General features: G+C 36.3%; 1 protein-coding gene across 11 annotated transcripts in view; it reads left to right on the forward strand.

The window, feature by feature from the left end:
* The window catches only part of TUT4 (terminal uridylyl transferase 4), a 130,313-nt gene that overhangs the window by 67,985 nt on the left and 37,186 nt on the right, over positions 1–25,142 (forward strand). For 7 of the 11 annotated variants that reach the window (XM_071092957.1, XM_071092953.1, XM_071092927.1 and 4 more), the window contains 10 exons: positions 3,813–3,932; positions 4,118–4,330; positions 7,559–7,733; positions 10,010–10,713; positions 13,953–14,103; positions 17,763–17,849; positions 20,849–20,952; positions 23,936–23,993; positions 24,087–24,190; positions 24,472–24,561. In XM_071092957.1, the coding sequence (XP_070949058.1) occupies positions 3,813–3,932; positions 4,118–4,330; positions 7,559–7,733; positions 10,010–10,713; positions 13,953–14,103; positions 17,763–17,849; positions 20,849–20,952; positions 23,936–23,993; positions 24,087–24,190; positions 24,472–24,561 (1,806 nt within the window). The remainder of the gene's footprint in view (positions 1–3,812; positions 3,933–4,117; positions 4,331–7,558; positions 7,734–10,009; positions 10,714–13,952; positions 14,104–17,762; positions 17,850–20,848; positions 20,953–23,935; positions 23,994–24,086; positions 24,191–24,471; positions 24,562–25,142) is intronic. The other 4 variants (XM_071092946.1, XM_071092954.1, XM_071092955.1 and 1 more) reach the window with 4 other exon arrangements.

The raw sequence follows: 25,142 nt of genomic DNA on the forward strand, positions 1-25,142 counted from the left end.
AAGGAGAAAAAAAATCCTAGATGCTGAAAGGGCATGTTCCCCCTAACAGAAACTTTTAAATCAACTAGAAATGGAAGTTTATGATGAAAACCGTTTATTAAAAACACACACAAAAAACAAAGCCAAAACAATAAGAAACATCATTTAAGCCATATATGTTAGGATGAAGAATATTGCAGAGAAGTTCACCATTAATGTTGTACATTGTTTTGGGATTTTTAGGAAATGCAATAAGAAAATGAAATAATTGAATGTAAATATTGGAAAAATGATAAAATTATCTCTTTGTGCTAATGATATGATTGTATGCCTAGAAAATCCTAGTAAAAAACTATGAGGATTAAGACTAAGTATAAAATAAATATACAAAAGTCAATGGCCATTCTCTGCCATAAAAATAACCTGTTAGAATGGAAATGGGGAAAAATATGTACTTTCATGACAGCAACATAAATTATAAAACACTAAGGAAGAGATTTAATAAGAAAGATATAAGAAGAAATTATATTATTGAAAGATGAAAGCAAAATCTGAACAAATCCATCCATTCAGCAAACATTCATTAAATGCCTTCTGTGTGTCAGACACTGTTCTAGAGGCTGGGAACACGTAACAGGACATACAGAGTCCTGCTTTCATGGTGCTCATATACTTCTGGAAGAGTCAGACAGTAAAGAAATATATAAATGGTAATATCTGCTAGAGCTTAGTGCTACAAAAATGAAATGATAGAATGAATGACATTACTCTGAATTGTCAGGAAAAGACTGTGAAGAAATGATATTTAAGCTCAGACGGGTAATAGCTAGCTACGTGAAAATCTGATGGAAAACTCTCCAAGGGACAGTTAATCCAAAGCTTCCAAGGTGGGGATGAACTCAGGAGGAGCAAAAAGGAAGGCTAGAGTGGCTGTAAAACTGCTTTAATCAGAAGTATGCCATTGGCATAGAAATAGAAAAATAGATCTGTGGGACAGAATAGAATGCTCAGATAATCTAGTGTATAGATTTTATTAAATACTGCTTTCACAAGTGTATCTCACTAGAAGAAAATAGTGTTGGACTCAGCATGCTAAATGCAAAAATAAATTTTACTTAAAATTTAAAATTTTAGAAGAAAAATGTAGGAGTATGTGTATGTAAACAATGGGATGGGGAGCTCTTTTTACTATGATAGGATACCTAGAAGGTGTATAGTTGTCCTCAGTATCCAGTGTTGGGGGGGTTTGGTTCCAAGACTCCCAAGGATACCAGAATTTGAGGATGCTCAAGTCCCTTATACAAATTGTGTGTTATTTGTATCTAACCTTCACATAGACTCCAACATACCTTAAATCATCACTAGATTACTTATAATATCTAATACAGTATAAATGCTTTGTAAATAGTTGTTATACTGTATTTTTTAATTTGTATTTTTTATTATATTGCTATTTTTAGTTTTTAAAATTTAAAATTTTAATTTTTTTCAGAGACAGAGTCTCACTCTGTTGCCCAGGCCGGAGTGCAGTGGTGCCATCATAGCTCACTGTAACCTTGAATTCCTGGGCTCAAGGGATCCTCCCACCTCAGCTTCCTGAGTAACTAGGACCACTGGTGTGTGCCACCGTGCCTAGCATATTTTTGTTTTGTTTTGTGTTTTTTTCAAGAGACAATGCCTTTGCACCTGGCCTTATAACAAATTTTTCAATTATATATGTTTTTAGAGACAGAGGTCTTGCTATATTGTCTGGGCTGGACTCAAACTCCTAGACTCAAGCAATCCTTCTGCCTCTGCCTCTTAAGTAGCTAGCTGGGACTACATCAACTGCAGGTGATATGTGTCCATCACCACACCTGGCAATAATTAATTAATTAGTTTTACTTAATGAAAAAAATGTATATATAAATTTTTTGATGGGGTCTCGCCCAGGCTGGAGTGTAGTGGTGCAATCTCAGCTCACTGCAACCTCCACCTCCCGGGTTCAAGTGATTCTCCTGTCTCAGCCTCCTGAGTAGCTGAGATTACAGGTGCCTGCCACTGTGCCTGGCTAATTTTTGTATTTTTTGTAGAGACAGAGTTTCACTATGTTGGCCAGGCTGGTCTGGAACACAGAACACCTAACCTTAAGTGATCCACCTGCTCTGCCTCCCAAAGTGCTGGGATGATATGCATAAGCCAGTATGCCCAGCCTAAAAAATATTTTCAGTCTGTAGTCGATTGAATCTGTAGATGCAGAACCCATTGATATGGAGGGCTGAGTGTCTGAAATAAGCATATTTAAACTAAAGGATAGCAAAAATTAAAAAATGTTACATGGTAAAATATATCATAAATAGTATCAAAAGAAAAATAGTAGATTGGGAAAAAAATAACATCTTTCAAATGCATATATCAGACATAAAGGGTTATTATCCATAATTAAAACTCTTATAAATTGATGTGTTGCATGAAAATAGAAAAACTGGCAAAATATTTAATAGGCAATTTAGAAAAGAGTAAATCTCAAATGGTTAGTAAACATGTACAAATTTCATAATCTCTTTAAAGTCAAGGACATGCAAATTAAAGTAACTATCAGATATTACACTTCTCTCATCCCATTGAAAATTATTGAAAATTAGTTTTTAAGTGATAATACTTAGTGTTTGAAGGGGTGTATGCACTAGATAATACGTAGTGTTCATAGGGTTGAACACACCTAGGTTTCTGGTGGAAAATACAAATTTTTGTAGTGATTTTGGAAAAACAATTCTTAACAATATATTTTAGGATAAAATGTATCACTAATCTTTTAATTTAACAAACATTCATGGGAATACAGCTCATAGAAATAAGCACCAATACTTAGGAAACCCTATGTATAAGGAAGAACATTACAGCATTATTTGAAGTGGCAAAAACTGGGAGCAAAATGTGAATGTTCTTGAATGGGGGAACTATTGCGTAACCATCCATATCATAGACTATAATTTAAGCATTTAAAAGAATGTGTTTGCTGGGCATGGTGACTCATGCCTATAAATACCCAGCACTTTGGGAGGCTGAGCAGGGAGATCATTTGAGCCCAAGGGTTCGAGACCAGCCTGGGCAACATAAATAAAATTTGTCTACAAATAGTCTACAAAATAAAAAAATTTGTCTACAAAATAAAAAAATTAGCTGAGCATGGTGGTGCATGCCTGTAGTCCCAGCTACATGGAAGGATCACTTGAGCTTGGGAGGTTGAGGCTGCAGTGAGTCGTCATCATGCCACTGCACTCCACCCTGGGCTACAGAGTGAGACCCTGTCTCAAAAATAAAATAATGTGTTAGATCGTGCTAACTGACTTAAAGGGACTTTCTTGATGTATTGTTAAGGGAGAAGAGTAATATACAGAGAGATGTCTATAATATACTATTTTGGTAAAATAATGTTGAAGAACTTAAACTTCTCCCTATACCTATATAGGAAATAGAAATGTATGTGTATTTGTATATGAGTATAGAAAAAGGCCTAGAAGAAGACATAGAAGGTTGTTAATTGAAGTAGAAGTAGAGGCAGGATAAGGAGAAAATATTTTTAAAATGTGTCCACAGTAAAATAACTACACATAATATTATTCCTTTTAACAAAAATATGTGTCTTTGTATGCATTTAAAAAAGAATGAAAAAATGGTCACCAACATTTTAATGGTTATTATTTTAGAGTGATGATATTTCAAGTTATTTCTTACATTTTTCATTGTCATTTGAACTTTTTACAGTGATTAGGGTAGGAAAAAACAAGCTACTTTTATCATGAAAATTAAGAAAGCTAAATGGTAGTACTTTTTTCCCCTTCATTTTGCAGTTGTGCTATATTGACTCCCAAACTGATGGTGGAATCCCTTCTTACTGTTTTGCTTTAATGGTGATGTTTTTTCTACAACAGAGAAAACCCCCTCTTCTTCCTTGCTTACTTGGAAGTTGGGTAAGCATGAGTTTGTGATACATATGTGCATATATATATATGTGTGTGTATTTATATAGTTTGCTCTGGCAGAGAACTCTGCTAAAACATTTTAAGCTGGAATTCTGGTTTGTCTGTTTGTCCATCTTTTTTTTTTTTTTTTAAATAATTTTTCCACTACCAATTTGGAATGCCTTTTTATATAGATTGAAGGCTTTGACCCAAAAAGAATGGATGACTTTCAGCTGAAGGGCATAGTAGAAGAGAAGTTTGTGAAGTGGGAATGTAATTCAAGTAGTGCAACTGAGAAAAACTCAATTGCTGAGGAAAACAAAGCTAAGGCAGACCAACCAAAAGATGATACCAAGAAGACAGAAACAGACAACCAAAGTAATGCCATGAAGGAAAAACATGGCAAAGTAAGCCTTTTTGTTTTTTTTTTTTTTTGGCTTTTCTATCTGTAGAATTTGTGATGCCTTCGATTGAAGCTATTTTAATTGTAGATTGACCTTGAGCAAGCCTCTTGGCCTCATTTTCCTCATCTGTAAAGTGAGGGGTTGATCTGGTTTAGTTTTCCAGTACCAAGATTCTCTAATTAATTTATACCTTGTTTTGGAAAACTTGTATTGTTTGAATCATGTCAAGATAAATCTGTCATTTTTCATCTAGACAAGGAAAATTTCCTTTAAGAGTTGGGCTCTGACCAGACTTCAGCATATGGGAATTTTATGCCAGATTGGGTGGAGAAATAAAGCCCCTGTGCTCTAAGAGAGGGTAGCTCTGCTTATTTGATCATTCAGCATTCATTTATTAAGGACTTACTATGTGCCGGCCATTATCTTGAGTGCTAGAGAACCAAAGGTACATGGACTATGTCCTCTAGAAGCTTGTAGTCTTCTAAGTGAACAGATGGCATTATGACAGAAATCTGAACATTTCTGAAATCATTGCTGTAGCTATACTGAATTTTTTGTAGTTTCCTGATGTACTTGCCTGTTGTATTCAACTCTTCCACTTTTGTGGACTACTATACACTCTCTCCTCAAACCACTAATACTCTCAGCCAGTGCTGGCTTATTACTTCGCTGGGAACTTGCCATGTTCTTATCTAAAGTCATTTTCTTCACTTGTGTATTCAGTCTCATCCTTTCTTGTCTTTTCCAGAATGTCACTCTAGCAATTATGCCCTCATAAATTACCAATTTTTCATTCCCTACAAAATCAAACATGCTCTTTTTTCTCCCACTGTAAGAAAAATCTGACAGCACTTCCCCTCCCAGCTATTCCTTTGCTCCCTTTTGCAGTAAAACTTCTTAAGAAATGTCTGTATTTACTATTTTTGATTTCTCTGTTTCCCCTTAACTCACACTAATCAGGCTTTGATGTCACCCCATCAGTTTGCCAAAACTTGTATCATCAATGTCAGTAACTTCCACATTACTAAATCCAGTGGTCATTTCTCAGTTTCTGTCGTTTTTGATTTATTAGCAACATTTGCCAGTTAATTACTTCCCTCTCTGAAAATTTTATTCACTTGACTTTCAGGACACCAGACCCGTGGCTGGTTATTCCTTCTCAGTTTCCTTTGCTGGTTTCTTTTTTCCTCTGTAATCTCTTAAAGTTGAAGTGCTATAGTTCATGATCCCTTTTTTCTTGTGTATGTACATTCCCTTGGTAATCCCAACTAATCCTGTGGATTTTAAGTACTATCTGTATGATGATCACTCTCAAATTCAAATCTCCAGCCAGACCTCTCTCCTGACTGCCATAATTGTATAACCAACTGCCCATTTACTGTCTCTGCTTAGATGTCTAATAGATGTCTTAAAGTTAATGTGTCTAAACTGAATTCCTGATCCTCCTCTCAAACTTGCTTTACACTTAGGTTTTTCATCTTAATTATTTGCACTGCATCCTTTCAGTTGCTCAATTAACCGAAAAGGATATTCCTTTCAAGTTAACCTTGGAGTCATCCTTTACTCCTCTTTCATACCCCATATCAAGTCTGTCAGGAAATCCTGTCATCTCTACTTCAATATATATCCAGAATTTGATTACCTCTCACTACCTCCACTGTTACCATCCTGGTCCTAGCCACCATCATCTCTGGCCTGGGATACTACTGTAGCCTCCTAACAGGTTTTCCTGCGTCTACCCTTTCCTTTTATAGTCTGTTCTTAACAATCAGAACAGTTCTTCTAAAACTTAAGTCAGATCATGCCCTTCCCTCTCCCCACACTCAAATGAGGAACAAATGAGTTGTTCCTCATTTCATTTAGATAACAAGCCAAATAGCCCTTCCTGGCTCTTTGCTTTCTTCTTTTACTCTTACTGTCACTCTATCTTGGTTTTCTTTTTAAAACTGGTCTCATTGTTTGTTTGTTTGCCCTGTTTCCCATTCCTTTAGCACTTTTCCCTCTTCTTAAAACATACCTTCTCAATAAGTCTTATCCTGACTACTCTATTAAACACTGTAACCTTCTCCTGCTTCCACACTCCCATCCTTTTTAGCGTACTCAACTCTCTTTTTTCTGTAGTACTTATCTTTTAAGTTACTATGTAATTTACTTATTAAATATGTTTGTTGTATTTCCATAGAAAGTAAGCTCCATGAAGGCGAGAATCTTTGGGTTTTTTTCCCCCAAAGACATATCCCAAGTGCCTAGAACACTGCCTTGCACATAGTAGGCACTCAATGAATAGTTGTAGAATTGAATGTGAGAATGATTATTTCATGTGTTTATGCTGCCTAGTGGTTGCTTTTAGCCAGGTTTCATCTAATTCTTTGGAATTCAGGTGTTACCTCTTCTGTTATGATTCCCCTGATTTAGAGGCCCATCTTAGCATGTAGCCTTTACTATATAATTGTTAAATTGTCTCTCCCCTCCTAATAGTCTATGAAGTAGGACCTTATTTAAGTGGCAGTATAGTATAGTGATTCACCGCATGGACCCAGTAGCCAGGCAGTCTTGAGTCAAATCCTTGCCCTATAGTATCCATTTCATGGAATAGTTAGAATTAATTGTTAACATATGTGCAGCTTTTAGAAGAGTGAATGGTACATGGTAAACCTTATGTATAAGTGTGAGCTTTCATTATTTTATGACGTTCCCAACAATGTCAGGGACATAGGAGGTTCTAAAGAAATGTTTGCTGAATGAAGGAATTAGTTTTTTTGAAAGCCGGGGCATTTACTTATATTTTAAAAGGAATTATTGGAAAAAGGAGTTGTAGTAGTTATGCAGTGGTTTGCAGCTTTGGCTGCACATGAAAATTACTTTAGGGAGCTTTAAAAATGCCATTGCCTGGGCTGATAGCCTAGTCAGTTAAATCAGAATCTTGGGAGGGGTGTAGAAGGTGGGGGTGGTGCAGAATTCAGGTATTAGTGTATTTTACTGCTCCCCATATGATTCTAATGTGCAGCCAAGGTTGAGAATCACTGGTTCAGTGGAAAGAATGCAGAATTTCTAGGAGTCAGTAAACTGGGACTTTGTTCCCAGCTTTGCTTCAAACTGACTGCTTTTTGGCAGATTGTTCCTTCATGCCTCAGTTTTTGAAAACGTGATCTCCAAGGTCTTCTCTAACTGAAAATTTGTTGATTTTATAGTTTTGTTAAGCTTAAATGGAAAGTATTTTTTCTTTTCCAGTCTCCTTTAACATTGGAAACACCAAATCGGGTATCCTTGGGACAGTTATGGTTAGAGCTGCTGAAATTTTACACACTGGATTTTGCTTTGGAGGAATATGTCATATGTGTACGGATACGAGATATTTTAACAAGAGAAAATAAAAACTGGCCTAAAAGGCGAATAGCCATTGAAGGTGAGATGATATGTTGTATTTCACTTGGAGAATATTTTTTATGTGCTACTCATTGTCTAATTCAGTGTTAATAAATAATCCTTTGGCTTTGTAGCATTATATATATGTCACTAGATTGTCATTCTTTATTTTTAATTTTTTTAGAGACAGGGTCTTGCCCTGTCCCCCAGGCAGGAGTGCAGTAATAGGATCATGGCTTATTGTAACCTCAAACTCCTGAGCTGAAGGGATCCTCAGCCTCCTGAGTAGCTAGGACTATAGGCTTGTGCTACCATGCCCTGCTAATTTTTTAATTTTTTGTGGAGATGGGGGTCTCACTGTGTTGCCCAGGCTAGTCTGGAACTCTTGGCCCCAAGTGATCCTCCTGCATTGGCCTCCCAAAGTGCTAGGATTATAGGCATTGAGCCACTGTGTGTGGCTTCCATTATTTATTTAGATTCTTTGTCAAGTCTGTTACAGTTTTATAGAATTAGTATTTATTTAAAGGTTTCTGCTATATATGGTTAAGGTCAGTAATTAGCATTTTTTTAAATTTTGAAAACTTTATTTTTTAATTGTGCAAACTTGCAGAAATACAGAAAAATATGTTAGAAATACTATAAGATCTTTTTGAATAAATTTGTGTCATAAGATTGTGAGAAAGTTTTCATTGTCTTCTAAAGTACCTCACCTGATAAATGTGGCTTCGCTAAAGGAGAAAAATAAAAATTGATGTTGACAAAGTTTCATATCAGATCCCAAGACCATTAAGATCTTTGGAGATACAGAAAACAATAGAGTGGCTCCTCCATTCTTAATCAAAATTAAATTTCACAGCGTTTCACTTACCTTTTGTAGATAAGAAATTGAATTTATGTCCATTTTAGTCTGTTCAGCCTACACATTATTCCATTCCCTCATTCCTGCTGGCCTTCTCTACTGTGAGTTCAACCCAGAAATATTCTGAAATATACATGCAAACATTTATACACATCTTGTACTCTTATATATAGTAAATAAATGAGCTCTGAAGCCTTCTAGCCATAATTTATCTCTATTTTTTTCTTTATTTTCCCCCCTTTTTCATTTTCTTTGGAAAGTGAGGAAGAAACTAGAAAAATCTTTTTAAAGCCTATGGATTTAGATAGCAGCAGAACGTAACAGATGCCCCAACTTTAACAGTTTGAAGCCTGGCCTCTTAATACCAAAAGATCTTCAGTAGTGGAGAGCATATGTATTGTCTTTTTGGTGCACTCTTCTTTTTTCCTGGGGCTTTTTTATATTTAAGACTTACAGATATTTTCAGAAATCTGTCATGTTATTAATAATAAGGTTGCAGTTATTTCAAGACTTTGCAGGGTAATTATTTTTGACTGGACAAAAGTTTACATATTGGTTTAAATTTTACTTTTTTAGGTCTGTTGCTTTTTTTGCTCTTTCTTCCTACTACTTTCTTTTACTTTTGATCTCACTAAAGTTAAATCTTAAAATCAGTTTTTTTTTCAAGTTGAAGCCTTGAGAGTTTCAGGTTTGTTTTACTTGTTTAAATTGCAAAGAGCATATAACTATATTATATTAAAGAACACTGTGAGCCGGCCGCAGTGGCTCACGCCTGTAATCCCAGCACTTTGGGAGGCTGAAGCAGGCGGATCACCTGAGATCAGGAGTTCAAGACCAGCCTGGCCAACATGGTGAAACTCCATCTCTACTAAAAATACAAGAATTAGCTGGACGTGGTAGCATGCGCCTGTAGTCCTAGCTACTCGGGAGGCTGAGTCAGGAGAATCGCTTTAACCTGGGAGGCAGAGGTTGCAGTGAGCTGAGATCGTAGCACTGTACTCCAGCTTGGGGGACAGAGCAAGACTCCATGTTAAAAGAAAAGAAAAAAAACCAATACTATAGCAAGATGAAAATCACTAATAGGTCCTGAAGCTTGAAAATTTTTATTCAGTGACAGGGTAGAGGGAAGTATTTCAGCACAACTCCTTTTTCCACAGTTTCATCATTGAAACTAATTACTGAGTTGGCCTTCTCAGCCATCCCGTTATTAGTTACCTTATTATTAGTCTTGTTTATTTTTCCTTTTAGCTTTTTATTTTATGAGAGAAAGGAAGAAAAAAAAGTTGCAATTGTATTTCCTCCCATTTTCAGGAACTTTCATTGGGACTCTAGCTTAGAAAAACCCCTTGCGAAAATGTATTCTCCTGACAATGTATCAGTTAAGATCTACTTGTATGAGCTTGAAAATGTAGTTTGGTAGTAGAGACTTAACTATTTACCATTTTCTCTTTTGCTAGATCCATTTTCAGTCAAGAGGAATGTTGCACGGAGCTTAAATAGCCAGCTGGTTTACGAATATGTTGTGGAGAGATTTAGGGCAGCTTATCGATATTTTGCCTGTCCTCAGATGAAGGGTGGAAATAAGTCTACAGTGGACTTCAAGAAAAGAGAGAAGGGGAAAATAAGCAATAAGAAACCAGTCAAGTCTAACAGTATGGCAAATAACGGCTGTATTCTGCTTGGGGAAACTACAGAAAAAATAAATGCAGAAAGAGAGCAACCTGTTAAATATGATGAATTGGAATGTACATCACAGAAATGTATTATTGACAACAACAATTTGTTGGTAAATGAACTAGATTTTGCTGACCACAGACAGGACTCTTCATCTCTTTCTACCAGCAATAGCAGTGAATTGGAGCCAAAATTAGTTAAGAAACAAGATGATTTAGCGCCTTCAGAAACTTGTTTAAAAAAAGAGCTCAGCCAATGTAATTGCATTGATTTGTCTAAGTCGCCTGACCCAGATAAATCTACTGGAACAGACTGCAGGTCAAATTTAGAAACGGAGAGTTCACATCAGAGTGTGTGCACCGACACATCTGCTACCTCTTGCAACTGCAAAGCTACAGAAGATGCTTCTGACCTTAATGATGATGATAACCTCCCCACCCAGGAATTATATTATGTGTTTGATAAATTTATTTTAACCTCTGGCAAGGTAGGATACAGTTTGTAAACGATCTATAAGATTTTGTGGTGGTTGTGTGACTATGTATATTTTTTAGAATTAGAAATGTAAAAATAGCTTATATAGTGGTGACTGTTGTTTTGGAATGATACTTTGGTATGTATTTTACATGTTGTGTTTTTCATGTAGTTTCCTTTAAATACTGTATGTAAAGCCTCAAAAGGTTTCAGCATTGTATTACCAGTTGTTTCCTTTACTTTCTCGTATATGAAAGGATTCATCTGATATTTCATGAAAATCTTAGCAAAGGCAGCATGCATTTTAAATGTTGCTTATTTTGTATTTTTTCTTTTTTCCATAACAAAAGCCACATTCAAGCTTATTTTTACACATAAAATTTTTCTTCCCCAAAAAATACAAGATTTGTAAATTCTAAAAGTATTCTACTTTAAAGATATTTTTTATATATATATATATATATATATTTTTTTTTTTTTTTTTTTTTTGAGACGGAGTGTCGCTCTGTCGCCCAGGCTGGAGTGCAGTGGCCGGATCTCAGCTCACTGCAAGCTCCGCCTCCCGGGTTTACGCCATTCTCCTGCCTCAGCCTCCCGAGTAGCTGGTACTACAGGCGCCCACCACCTTGCCTGGCTAGTTTTTTGTACTTTTTAGTAGAGACGGGGTTTCACCATGTTCGCCAGGATGGCCTCGATCTCCTGACCTCGTGATCCGCCTGTCTCGGCCTCCCAAAGTGCTGGGGAGATATTTTTAGACGGGGGAAATATAGGCATACTAATGGTAGTTGAGGGAAACTAAGATTAGTAGTCAAAAAAATGAAGAATCCAGTTTCTGTTTCTGCTACTGAGCCTCTGGATTTCAGCTTATCCTGTATGAATTACAGGAATCCAAACTTTCCTACTTTTGAAGTAAGATAGTATGAACTTATTATTATTTTGAGACAAGGTCTGGCTCTGTCGCCCAGGCTGAAATGCAGTGGTGCAATCCGCCTCCTGGGCTCAAGCCATTCTCCCACCTCAGCCTCCTGAGTAGCTGGGACTACAGGCACACACCACCATGTCTGGCTAATTTTTGTATTTTTTTGTAGAGACGGGATTTCGCCATATTGCTCAGGCTGTTCTTGAACTCGTGAGCTAAAGCGGTCCGCCTGCCTTGGCCTCCCAAAGTGCTGGGATTATAGATGTGAGCTACTCCAGCTGGCCAGATAGTCTAAACTTTAACTCATAAAGGAAATCATTTAAAATCATAGGAAAAAACCTATTGAACAGGAAGTAAGCGATAACTGCTTTGCAAATAAAATAAAGTTTTAACCGAGTCACATTACTTCAAGTGCATTGCACAGAATTGAAATATCATTATCATTATCCATGTGAAAAAATGATTATACAGATCATGCATAAGCCAAGTAGAATATTAAAAAAAAAAAAAGGAAAGTCATCTAGCCTTATCCAGGCTTATTGTTTTATCAGTAATTATTGACAAGCTTGAAGGTGTTTAACCTAATTATTAAATAGTATTGCCTTTTTTAAAAAATCTGCTTTATTAAGGTATGACTAGCATTTAAAAAGCTATAGATATTTAATGTCTACAACTGGATGTGTTTGAAGTTAAGTATATATATATTATTATCACTGTCAATGCCACAGAAAACCTCTCCATCCATCAGCTCCAAAAGTACCCTCCTCTTTTTTTCCTTTTGTAGTTAGATAACTTAAGAGGTACCTTATTAGCAAATTTAAGAATATAATACAGTATTATTAATCTTAGGCCCTACTTTGTGCAGATCTCCAGAACTTACTTATTTTGCATAAATGAAACTTTGTACCCTTTGACCAGCACCTCCCCATTTCCCCCTCCGGATAAGCAGTATTTCTGCAGTCTATATAAATATACATCCACATTTTATCTCGGTTGCAGTATTTAGAGCACATGGACTATTGAAAGCATCAAATAAATTGCAGGTTTTTAGAAAACTTAATTATATAACTTCAGTTTACGTGTCTTATCCTTTATACTTTTTTTCCTGGAAACTTAGGGTAAGTACTGTTTCTCCAGTTTTCATTTTTACTATTTAAAGAGTTTCCTGCCTAAATATGTCTTTTTTTTTTTTTTTTTTTTTGAGACGGAGTCTTGCTCTGTCACCCAGGCTGGAGTGCAGTGGCCGGATCTCAGCTCACTGCAAGCTCCGCCTCCCGGGTTTACGCCATTCTCCTGCCTCAGCCTCCTGAGTAGCTGGGACTACAGGCGCCCGCCACCTCGCCCGGCTATTTTTTTGTATTTTTTAGTAGAGACGGGGTTTCACCGTGTTAGCCGGGATCGTCTCTCGATCTCCTGACCTCGTGATCCACCCATCTCGGCCTCCCAAAGTGCTGGGATTACAGGCTTGAGCCACCGCGCCCGGCCAATATGTCATTTTTTAAAGAAAAAGCTTTGAAAAGCTGGTAGAGATTCTTGTAGTACTGTTAATTAGCCCACAGTGCATTATTCTTACAAAGAGAGATTTCCTTATATAATTTGTATCAGAATTTATGACCAGGCTAACACTGGAGAAAGACACTTTAGGATCTAGGCATATTACAATAAAGAAAAGAGTATTGGTGTTTCTTAAACATATGTGTTTGTTTCATCGAGTTGGCATAAATTTTTGTGTTTTAACCACCTGTTTGGTGTCCATTGAAATACATTAAAATGGTTATGAGGGTTTGGAGTTCATTTTGTGTGGCTGTTGAATAAGTTACTCTTCGTATGAAGCTAATTTATTTTTAGTGTTCAGTCTGTGGTTTGGTCTCTTGAGCAACTAATGTAATAAATTGAACCAACTAAGTGGAGGGTTCTGTGATTGGTTCAGAAAATAGAAAATGTTTGGAGTGAAATGAAAGGTGCACCTTAAAATTTCTTTATAACCTATTTTGTTAGATCTCAGTAAGTTAAAAATATAATGCATATGTTTTCCTTTGGGAGCTGTTTGAATGAACTCATACCTTCTGCATCTTCTGGCATTTTCTGTATCTTTTATTTTCAGGTAAATTTAATCCTTGATATAATTTTACTGGGGAAGAAAAAGTGGTTGACTCAAAAAAGTTTTTTGTAGCTAATACTGCGTTTTAACAACATGTTTTTAAAAAAATTACCTCCTGGAAGCACAGGTTATCAAAACTGAGTTACATAAAAGATTCTTTTTGAATTGACTTCATAAGTGATGAAGTCCCTCAAAAGTTTATTAAATTAGATTTCTTTTTATCTTCGTGTAGCCACCAACGATAGTATGCAGCATCTGCAAAAAGGATGGCCATTCAAAGAATGATTGCCCAGAGGATTTTAGGAAAATTGATCTAAAACCTCTACCACCGATGACAAACAGATTTCGGGAAATACTCGATTTAGTATGTAAAAGATGTTTTGGTAAGTCTTTCATTACTACAGCTATTGGGACTAGATTCCTTCTTAGATATTAAATATTAATTTTCTGATTTAAAAAGTTTGTTTACATTTTGTTTTGCTGGAGGTGTTTGAATAGATACCCAGGCACACATATATACTAAATGACTACTATGTGCAGGGCATCGTGGTAAATGCCAAGGGAAATCGAGAGTCCATATATATTGCTTTTAAGGAACTTAGAATATGGATATGAACTGTCTAACTTGGTAGCTTCTAGCCTATGTGGCTTTTAAATTTAAATCAATTAAAATTAAGTTAAAACCAAGTTCTTCAGTTTTATACTAGACATATCTCAAGTACTCAGTAGCTATATGGGGCTAGTGGCTGCTGCACTGGATAGCATTGATAGAGAACATTTTCATCATTGCAACATTCTTGGATAAAACTGCTCTAGATGGATTAATATGGCATTTATGTAAATTACCATAATTGGAGATAGAATGTGTTACGTGCTATAGTAGTGGTGAACGAAACGCCGTGTAAACACAATTTTTTCTGGGGTGGATTAGAGGAATCAGGATTAATGATGTGGTATTTCAGATGGATTGAGTTGCATTTTTAAACGTCAGAGATTATTCATAAAAGCATAGAGTGACTGGGCACAGTGGCCCACACCTGTAATCCCAGCACTTTGGGAGGCCGAGGCAGGTGGATCATGAGATCAGGAGTTCGAGACCAGCCTGGCCAACATGGTGAAACCCTGTCTCTACTAAAAATATAAAAATTAGCCGGGCATGGTGGCGGGTGCCTGTAGTCCCAGTTACTCGGGAATCTGAGGTAGGAGAATCGCTTGAACCTGGGAGGCAGAGGTTGTGGTGAGCCAAGATTGTGCCACAGTACTCCAGCCTGGGCAACAGAGTGAGACTCCGTCTCAGAAAAAAAAAAAAAAGCATAAAGTGCATAGTTTGTTTGGGGGAATAATTGCCTTTGATTTGGTAGGGTATAAGAAAGGTAATAGAGAGAGATAAGGCTATAAAGATATTTTTGGGAAAGCCTTGCATGCCTTTATTCAGCGAACGTCTACAGAGTACCTGGTAGTCACCTTTACTCAGCAGACATTTATGAATTACTTCCTGTGTCCAGGTAAGATAAAATTTCTGGTTATAACATTTAGTGCTTCATTGTAATCTCTCCCTTCTTCCTCATTTCCACTTCCCACCAGGCAACTACTTTTCTGCTTTTGTCACTATAGATAGTTTGCATTTTCTAGAGTTCTGTATAAGTGGAATTATACAGAATGTATTCTTTTTTTGTCTGGCTTTTTTTGCTCAGTATAATTACTTTGAGATTCATTTATGTTGTGTATCAGTGGTTAATTTCTTCTTGTATCTGAGTAGTGTTCCATTGTATGGCTATACCACAATTTGTTTATCCATTCACCTGTTGATAAATATTTGTCTCATTTCAAAATTTTGGCTCTGTGGGTCTGGGTATGGACATAACGCTTTCATTTATCTTGGCTAAATACTTAGAATGGCTGGGTCATGGCACATGTTTTTTTAGCATCTTTATTAAGATACAATTTACATTTATTTTTACTTATTTACTCAGTTATCTCAATGTGGGCTCATAGATATTTGATACTTTGGGTTATAATGGAATATAATTTTCTTTTGTTCAGGTTTTTCCAGCTTTGGCCATTGGGAGCTGTTTTACTTGTCTTCCTGGTCCATTTTATATATATCCATCAGTGTGTGGTTTTTTTGTTTGTTTGAGTTTTAACACTTTCATATTTTCTGGCACTATAAGATACTCCTGGCACTTCATGTATATTTTGTGCCCTACTCCTAGAATTAGGCATTTGTCCAAGGAGCAGTGGTTCCTTTTATTGGAGAATGATATTAGAAACTAAGACCTAAACACTAGGTGTGCTTGCTGTTACTGGGCTGTTGTTGCTTCGAGGCCATCTCAGAGCAAGAAAATGTGTGTGTGTATACTAACCTATGTGTATAAACTTACTATAAATATTTCTGTATGTAGCCGTCTTTTTTTTTTGAGACAGAGTCTCACCCTGTCGCCCAGGCTGGAGTGCAGTGGTGCGATCTCAGCTCACTGCAAACTCTTCCTGCCGGGTTCACACCATTCTCCTGCCTCAGCCTCCCGAGTAGCTGGTACTACAGGCATCCGCCACCACACCCGGCTAATTTTTTGTATTTTTAGTAGAGATGGGGTTTCACTATGTTAGACAGGATGGTTTTGATCTCCTGACCTCGTGGTCCACCCTCCTCGGCTTCCCAGAGTGCTGGGATTACAGGCGTGAGCCACCACGCACAGCCTATATGTAGCCATCTTATCTGTATTAAACCAAACATGATTTCGTAATGGTATATGCATCTCTAACCCATTACCACATGGCTCGTTTTAGCCACGCGTATATGTAAACTCCCACTCCAGCAGTGAGAAACCTGTTTCCTACCATCTATTATTCATTTTTAAAGTTGTTCCATTTTAGTACATATATATAGCAGTATCGGAATTGTTAATCAATACCCCTGTGGGAAACAACTTTATTAGAGTACAGTGCTTATGTGTTGTTTCTTAGTCTTATTGATTCCACTCATTTTCAAATTTACTTAGGTCAGCACCTTTCCCCCCACTCCCTCATGTGAAGTTGTTTCGTACATTTATAATACAGTTAGATTATTTTGTCACAGTCTGCATTACATCCTGAGATCCCCAACCTCCTAGATGATTTTTTTAAATTGCATACATTAAGGCTGACTCTTTGTGCTGCAAAATTCTGTGGGTTTTGACAAGTGCACTGTGTCGTGTATCCACCATTAGAGTGTCATACAGAATAGTTTCACTGCCCTAAAAACAAATTAACAAATTACATGAATTTCATCTATTTAACTCCCCTTCTTCTGTAAGCACTGATAACTGCATTTATTTTTAAAAAGCTGAATGTTAGTTTAATTCATTATAACAAATTCTTAATAAATTACTGCTTTGTTCCTGTTACTGTATTAACTTTTGGGGATAAGTCTGGATGAGATAGGGAAAAAAAGACTTTGTTCTCAAGAAATATATGGACTTACTTGGAAAAATAAGATGAATATAAATGAAATAAATAGAAAACCAAAAGAACAAAATAAATCAGGTACTAGACTGTGGCACACAGTTTGAAGAACTAAAGAAGTGAAACTAAGGAGAGAGCATTGAAGGCTGTGGTTAGGCAGAACAGTTTATAGGGAAGATAGAAATTTTGACCAGGCATTTGAGGGAACTGTTAAATTTGAATGGGCCAGATGCCTAGTGTAGCAATATGAATACAGATCTTAACAGATGGGAAAATAAGCATGGATATGAGGGAGAGTGAAGAAGTAAATAGGTTTGTAGATATACGGAAAATGATCATGTGAAATGTTCATATATATATATATCTTAAAAATTATTTTTCTGTTTCATTTCTTCCCTTGGGTTGCTAAAACAGAAAAACAGTTTTTTTCCTTCTATCTCCCAGACCCTTCCCCAGTAACATTTCTGGTTTTAAAGTCAGAGAAGTCAACAAATAATGAACAAACTGTAAGTAAAATTTTTAGGGTAAAAACTTGAACATGTGTTCAGATTCCGTTTTCCTTACTTTTCTTTTTCCTTTTTTCTTCTTTTTGTAAACCCAGATGAGTTATCACCACCTTGTTCTGAACAACACAACAGGGAGCAAATTTTAATTGGCTTGGAAAAGTTTATTCAGAAAGAATATGATGGTATGTCATAGGTTAAAAAATTTATTGCGTTTTTGCTGTAGTCATGTCTTGAGTTTCATTTATTTAAAAATGTTTATTGAATGTTATGTGTTAAGTACTATTCTAGTTGCTGGGAATACAATTCTAATAAAAGAGATGAAACCTCATGAAGCTTATGTTTCAAATGGGGAGACAAACAGTTGACTAATAAATATATAATATTATATCAGCAAATAATACATGCTGTTAAATGTGTAGGAGATAAAAGAAGTGATGGGGTGTTATGATAGGCCTCTCTCATAAGGTAGCATTTGAGCAGAATCCTGAATAACATGAAGGAGCAAGTTATATAAATATCCAAGGAGAAAACATGTTGATGGAACAAGACTAGATTATGTCTGGCGTATTTGAGGAGTAGCCAAGAAGTAAGTGTGGCTGGAGTGGAGTACTAAAGGTAGATTGTAATGTATAGAAGAGGTCAGAGAGGTGGTCTAGGAATTAAGTCATTAGTGCCTTATGGAGGTTGGTAGAAAGACTTTGGATTTTATTTTGAGTACCTAATGAGAATCTTTTAGAGGATTTTTAGTTAATTAATGACATGATCTGAGAGAATGGGTTGCTGGGCTATAAGACTAGAAGCAAGTAGAACATTTAGGAGGCTGCTGTGTGAGTCCAGAGTAGATGAGAAGTGGTCAGATTTGGGATATATTTTGATGGTAGAACCAACAGGATTTGCTGATGGAAAATGTGAGGCATGAGAGAAAGAAAGAAATAAGGATGGTTTCAAGGTTTTTGCTATAACAGTAACAGTGGGTGGTCCTATATAACAGAGGCAGAGAGAGCAGGAAGAGTAAGTTTTGGGCATGGGGATGAAGAATCAAGATTTTTGTGACTAAATATTTTAGAAAAGGATAAAAGTTGACTTACAATCAGAATGAATTTGTACTTTTACAAGATGACCTGTTATGTGCTATATATTGCATTTAAAAGTATTTGAAAACAAAGTATTTTTTAATTAAAAAATTATATTATCATTATTGTTTTTTAGAGACAGGGTCTCACTCTATTGTCCAGACTGGAGTGCAGTGGCATGATCATAGCTCACTGCAGCCTCAAACTGCCGGGCTCAAGCAATCCTCCTGCCTTAGCCTCCCAAATCGTTAGGACTACAGGTGTGTGCCACCATGCTTGGCTAATTTACTTTTTATTAAAAAAATTTTTTTTGGCCAGGTGCAGTGGCTTACGCCTATAATCCCAGCACTTTGGGAGGCTGAGGCAGGTGGATCACCTGAGGTCAGGAGTTTCAAACGAGCCTGGCCAACATGGTGAAACCTGTCTCTACTAAAAATACAAAAATTTGCTGGGTGTGGTGGCACATGTCTGTAGTCCCAGCTACTCCGCCAAGGCAGGAGAATCACTTGAACCTGGGAGGCAGAGGTTGCAGTGAGCCAAGATCATGCCTTTGCACTTCAGCCTGGGCAACAAGAGCGAAACTTCATCTCAAAAAGAAAAAAAAGAATACATAAATATATATATGAAATAGGATATTGCTCTGTCACCCGGGCTCAACTGCAGTGGTGCGATCATGTCATTAGGGTTCAGCCTTGACCTCTGAGGTTCAAGTGATCCTCCTACCTTAGTCTCCTGAGTAGCTGGGACCACAGGTACACGCCACCACACCCAGCAGATTTTTTTTTGTAGAGATGGAGTCTTACCATGTTTTCCAAGCAGGTCTCAAACTCCTGAACTCAAGTGATCCACCTACCTCAGCTTCCCAGAATTCTAGGATTACAGGCATGAGCCACTGCACCCTGCCTTCTTTTTCACTTTAAAATTTTTTTGTAAAGACAGAAAGTCTCACCATGTTGCCCAGGCTGGTCTCAAACTCCTGACCGCAAGTGATCCTCCTACCTTGGCTTCCTGAAACACTGGGATTATAGGAGTATATAAAGTATTGACCAAATCTAAGTCTCTATTATATAAAACTCATGCTCATTTTTATTTGTTGATGAGTATAGTTTCTTTTTTGCCTCTCAGCTATCATTGAAATTTCAAGTAGAGCATCAGAACTGGATGGGGGTATGAAGTTTTGAAAGTATAAATGTCCTATCTAAATGTGTAGTCTACTTTAGAATTAATAGGAAGAGCCAGGCCCAGTGGCACACACGTGTTATCCCAGCCACTTGGGAGGTTGAGGTGGGAGTATTGCTTGAGGCGAGGGGTTCGAGGCTGTAGTGTATAATGATTGTGCCTGTTAAGAATAGCCAACGTGCTATAGCCTGCGCAACATAGCAAGACCCTATCTCTTAAAAAAGAAAAAAAGTAATAGGAAGAAAAATCCAACTCTGTTAAACCATAGCTTATTTGAAATGGTAGCTGTTATTAGATGATACTGAGTCTGAAGGGTAACCCTATCATAATTTATATCAAGTGGACTATAATTACTCATTTTTGGAAGAGAATCATATACTAAGGTGATGTTTGTAAACCTACATGAACTGTGCTTTGAAAGAACTAATTTATCTTTAAGAGGGCAGTCCTCAAATATTGATCTTAACTATTGGTAGTGATGTTGAGAATGTATAAAAGCAGATGGATTTATTACGTAAGTCAGAAAAAGCTAAAAGTCTCAATGATTGTTTGGACATGGACACTGAGAGAGAGATACTAAGTATTGCACCTGTATTTCTGATGTGGGCAACTGAGTGCATGATGATACTATTTGCTAAGAACAGTGATAATAGAAATAATAATAGATTTGGGGTGAAGTTGATAGTTCAGATGTTGAATTTATGATGTCTGTGGAAAATTGGAAAAAGCAGTTGGGTACATGGGTATGGGAACTTGGACAAAAGCTTGAGCTCAAGATATTTTGGAATTTCTCAGTATTTCTTCCAGTGATAAGTAACTTAAATCATAGAAAATGACGAGAGTATGTTGTATTAGGTCATTAGTAGATAATAGAAGACTCCTCCTCTCTGCTAATAATAAGACTTTGGACTTTGTTTTCCTTTGCTTAGAAAAGGCAAGATTGTGCTTATTTGGCTCTTCTAAGAATGGATTTGGATTTCGTGATAGTGATCTGGATATTTGTATGACCCTGGAAGGCCATGAAAATGCAGAGGTAAGAGTGTTTGGAAAGCGTTATGTAAGTTTGTTTTCTCCCAATGACGATTCTATTTTTATTTTTGTACGTGATAGTGATAAAAATGTGGTATCACTCTTTGTATAAATATATTAGCAAAATAAATGTTTGAAATATGAAAACAATAGCATTTTCAATTTAGAAGACATTGAAATCTTAAAAGTGTTTCAGTAATTTTATGATACAAAAACCACGTGACTGAGAGTTATAAGTGATTTGTAATGAATTTTCGGAAAAAGTTAATATACCACAAAGTTGGAATTTTTTCACTAGAACCAATGAGAAGCTGATGTTTCAGTTTCGTAGTGAACATTGATCTTTCATACTTTGTCTTCTCATATCTCTTTCATTAGATGACGTCTTTGTATTACTACAGGTAGTAAATACAGGTGGTCATCTAATTTATAATTGGTTTTGTTCTAAAAGTTAGTTATAATTTTTGGCCACTCACATAAAATTTTTTCCATAGAAGCAATGTTATAAATGATATGCTAAGGGCTGGGCACAGTGGCTCACGCCTTTAATCCCAGCACTTTGGGAGGCCGAGGCGGGCAGGTCATGAGGTCAAGAGATCGAGAAACTCTTGGCCAACATGGTGAAACCCCGTCTCTATGAAAAATAAAAAAATTAGCTGGGCATAGTGGCACACGCCTGTAGTCCCAGCTACTCGGAGGCTGAGGCAGGAGAATCGCTTGAACCCGGGAGGCAGAGGTTGCAGTGAGCTGAGGTCGCACCACTGCACTCTAGCCTGGCGACAGAGTGAGACTCCGTCTCAAAAAAATAATAAATAAATAAATAAAATGCCAAGATAGCTTTTAGAAACTCATTTTGGGCGGGGAGGAGAACTAACATTTATTGAGTTCCCAGTATACACTTTTACATACATTATCTCATTTCATTCTTACAACCACCTTCGAGGTAGGTATTATTTCCCCCATTTTACAGATGAGGAAACTGAGGCTTTGAAAGATAAACTGACTTGTCCAAGTTCACACAGCTAGTAATTCTTGGAGCCGGGATTCGTAACCCAGGTCTGTCTGACTCCAGAGTTCGTGCTCTTTCCGTTGTATCTCACTGCCTCTCTGTAATTTTTTTAACCCATAATGTAGCTGAAATATAGTACTAATAGTACTGTAGAACCTAACCACTGCTTTCTGAAACTGATAGCTTTCTGAGTTCCACCGTGAGATGCCAGGAGCAGACCTTCCCCAAGTGCAATTTCAGCAGTGAGAGTGGGTACTTACACTTTCCTTTTTTGTATACCAGGCCTTAATAGTGGGAAGGAGATTGTCCAAGCTCCAGGGAAGAAAAGGACTGATTGGACAGGGAAGAAGTGTCCCAGGCCTTCTCAACGGCAACTAGCAAAGGAGGGTATCCTTGCAGATGTTCAGTCCTTTACCAGCCTAGCTATTGGTATTTATGTTTTAAAATGAGGGACTGCTTGCGAGATTGGGGTGAGGCCCAGCTTCTGGCATCTGTAGTGGTGTCAGTATCGCCTCTGTTACATTATAAAAGAATTCAGCAGAATAGTGTGCTTTTCTAAAATCATTCTTTCGAAAGGTGGTTTTGAAATTGTTAGACCCGGAGTAAAGATGGCAGTGATGACTTATTTCTGGCCATAAGAGGTTGCTTCTGGTGTCTTAACATCTTGTTTTATAAAGAAACTGAAAAGTTGCAAGTATTTTATTTGTTCTCCTTTACTAAATTCTGCTTAGAGCCACCTACTTGGAAAGTGGCTGCCCTTCTCCATTCTGAAGAGTAAAATTGAGGGAATAGGAAATGATTTTTTTACCCAGGAAAGAGGTTAGAGTTTAGATATCTTCTATGTAAAACTTATTAATTAAACTTCTAATCACTAAGGGTTTGTATATTATATATAATATGTGCCATTCCTACTGGGAAGTTGAAACAATGAAAATAATAAATCATTTTCTTTCAGATGAGCCATAATTGAAACTTTTAAGATTTAGCATAATTCTATTCTTTAATAATAAAGAGAAAAATTACCTCCTTTGTTAATTTTATCATATGTGAATTAGTAATTAATGGTGTCTTTGAAATCCTTTGGTTTAGCTGCAATGGCTCCTGCTCTCATGTAGCTAAAAAGAACATGTTGGAAAAATGGAAGTTACTTTATAACTCTTGGGATTGATGTTTATACCCTTCAGCTATTTCCAGTTAATTTTTAATGCCATAATCATTATGTATTATGATTATCATTACCATACCAAATCTGCTGTCTCTGGTTTTTACAACAGTAACACATTTACATTTACAGAGGTAAGAATTTCCTTGGAGAAATAGGTGCTGGTGAGAAATAGGAGTATCTTTCTTTTCCACATCAACATAATAATAATAAATAACTCACAGATTTAAAGGCTTATTTTGTGCCAGGCATTCTGCTGAGTGCTTTACATACATAATCTGATGTAATCCTCCCAACAGCTTTGCAGGACAGGAGTTTCTGATTGTCTTGATTTTATAGAATAGTAATGTGATGCTCAGAGAGGTTAAACATTTGTTCAGTCACACAGCTAATCAATACTTAGTTTAAGATTTGAATCCAAGTTTGTCACAATTCAGAGCCTATGTCCTTTATCGCTATATTGTTTTGCCCTCGCCAAACTCAGCTGTAGTTGTTTATTCACTTTTTGAAAACCGTATTATTCTCCTGTCTTTGTGCTTCTCAAACTTTAATCTGCATGTGAATTACCTTGAGATTCTGTTAAAATGCAGATTATGATTTAGTAGACTGGGGAGTGTCCTCAGATTCTGCATTTTTATGAAGTTTCCAGATTATGCTGATACTGTAGGTCTATGAATCACTTACTTGGAGTAGCAATGTTATTATAGGACTTTATGGCTGGAAATTTTAAGTGCTACTATTAAATGCCTAGATTAAAGTAGAATTTGCACAAGGTGAAATTGAGTCAAACTATTATTTATTTGGTTTGTTTTTTAGAAATTAAATTGTAAGGAAATAATTGAAAATTTGGCAAAAATTCTTAAGAGACATCCAGGTATGAATTTTAAATCTTTAAAACAAAAGAATTTTTTTTTAGCATATATGAAAATTATTTAACCTACTGAAGTCTTTTTTATTTTTAAATTAGGTTTAAGAAACATTTTGCCTATAACTACTGCCAAAGTGCCTATAGTAAAATTTGAACACAGACGAAGTGGGTTAGAAGGCGATATCAGTTTATATAATACATTGGTAAGTTTATCTTTATGGGCCATGTATATACTTTTCATTTTAAAAGTTTACAGATTACTGACTCTACCTTTATGTTTAAAACTTTCAAATGTGAACAGTATAAGGAAAAAGTATTTTACTAGTTATCTTGATACTTCCTTCAGATTGAAGGTCAGTTTTTGTTTGACTCACTAATAGGTATTTTACATTTTACATTTATATATTCTGTATTTGGAGTGTATTACATTCTAAAATCTGATTTGTAGTTTTGAAATGCTTTCAAATATGTAATTATTTTTCAGGCTCAACATAACACAAGAATGCTAGCTACTTATGCAGCTATTGATCCTAGAGTGCAGTATTTGGGATATACTATGAAAGTGTTTGCTAAGGTATTTATGAAGAAATTAATGATCTGCTTTATAGTAATGCTCATGATAATTAAAGTGAAACATACTTATATCAGATTTGTGAAATATATTGTCTCAATTTTGTTTATCTGAGCTTTTAAAAAAAGAAACTTTCAGTATTATATAGGTTGAATTGATACCTATCAGAGTAGGGTGGCTCTCAGTCTTTTTTTCCTCTATGTGCTCTATTCCTATGTGCAACTGACTAGTCAGTTTCTCAGCAGTAAAATTTCTCAATGCAGTGATTTTCAACCCCAGGCATAGGAGTTGGCATATCATCCTAGTTAAGAATTTCTGAGTTAAGAAATCTTGTATTTGAGTTTAGTGATAAATTTTTATGACCCAGAAAGCAAAACAGTACCAATAATACCTTATGCTTCTCCTATTATAACACTTGTTACGACATTGAATTTAGTTTTCTTGTTCTTTTGCTAAGTGTGTAAACTAGATGAGGACAGGGACCTCTGTTTCCCTGGTTCATTGTAGTGCCTGCTTTATGGTAGCTGCTCAGTAAAATGATTAATTTTATTAATGTGTTAGTGGAAGAGTTTTAGTAGGGGAGA

Source organism: Macaca nemestrina, chromosome 1 (assembly GCF_043159975.1).
Source record: "Macaca nemestrina isolate mMacNem1 chromosome 1, mMacNem.hap1, whole genome shotgun sequence".
Classification (NCBI taxonomy): Eukaryota; Metazoa; Chordata; class Mammalia; order Primates; family Cercopithecidae; genus Macaca; species Macaca nemestrina.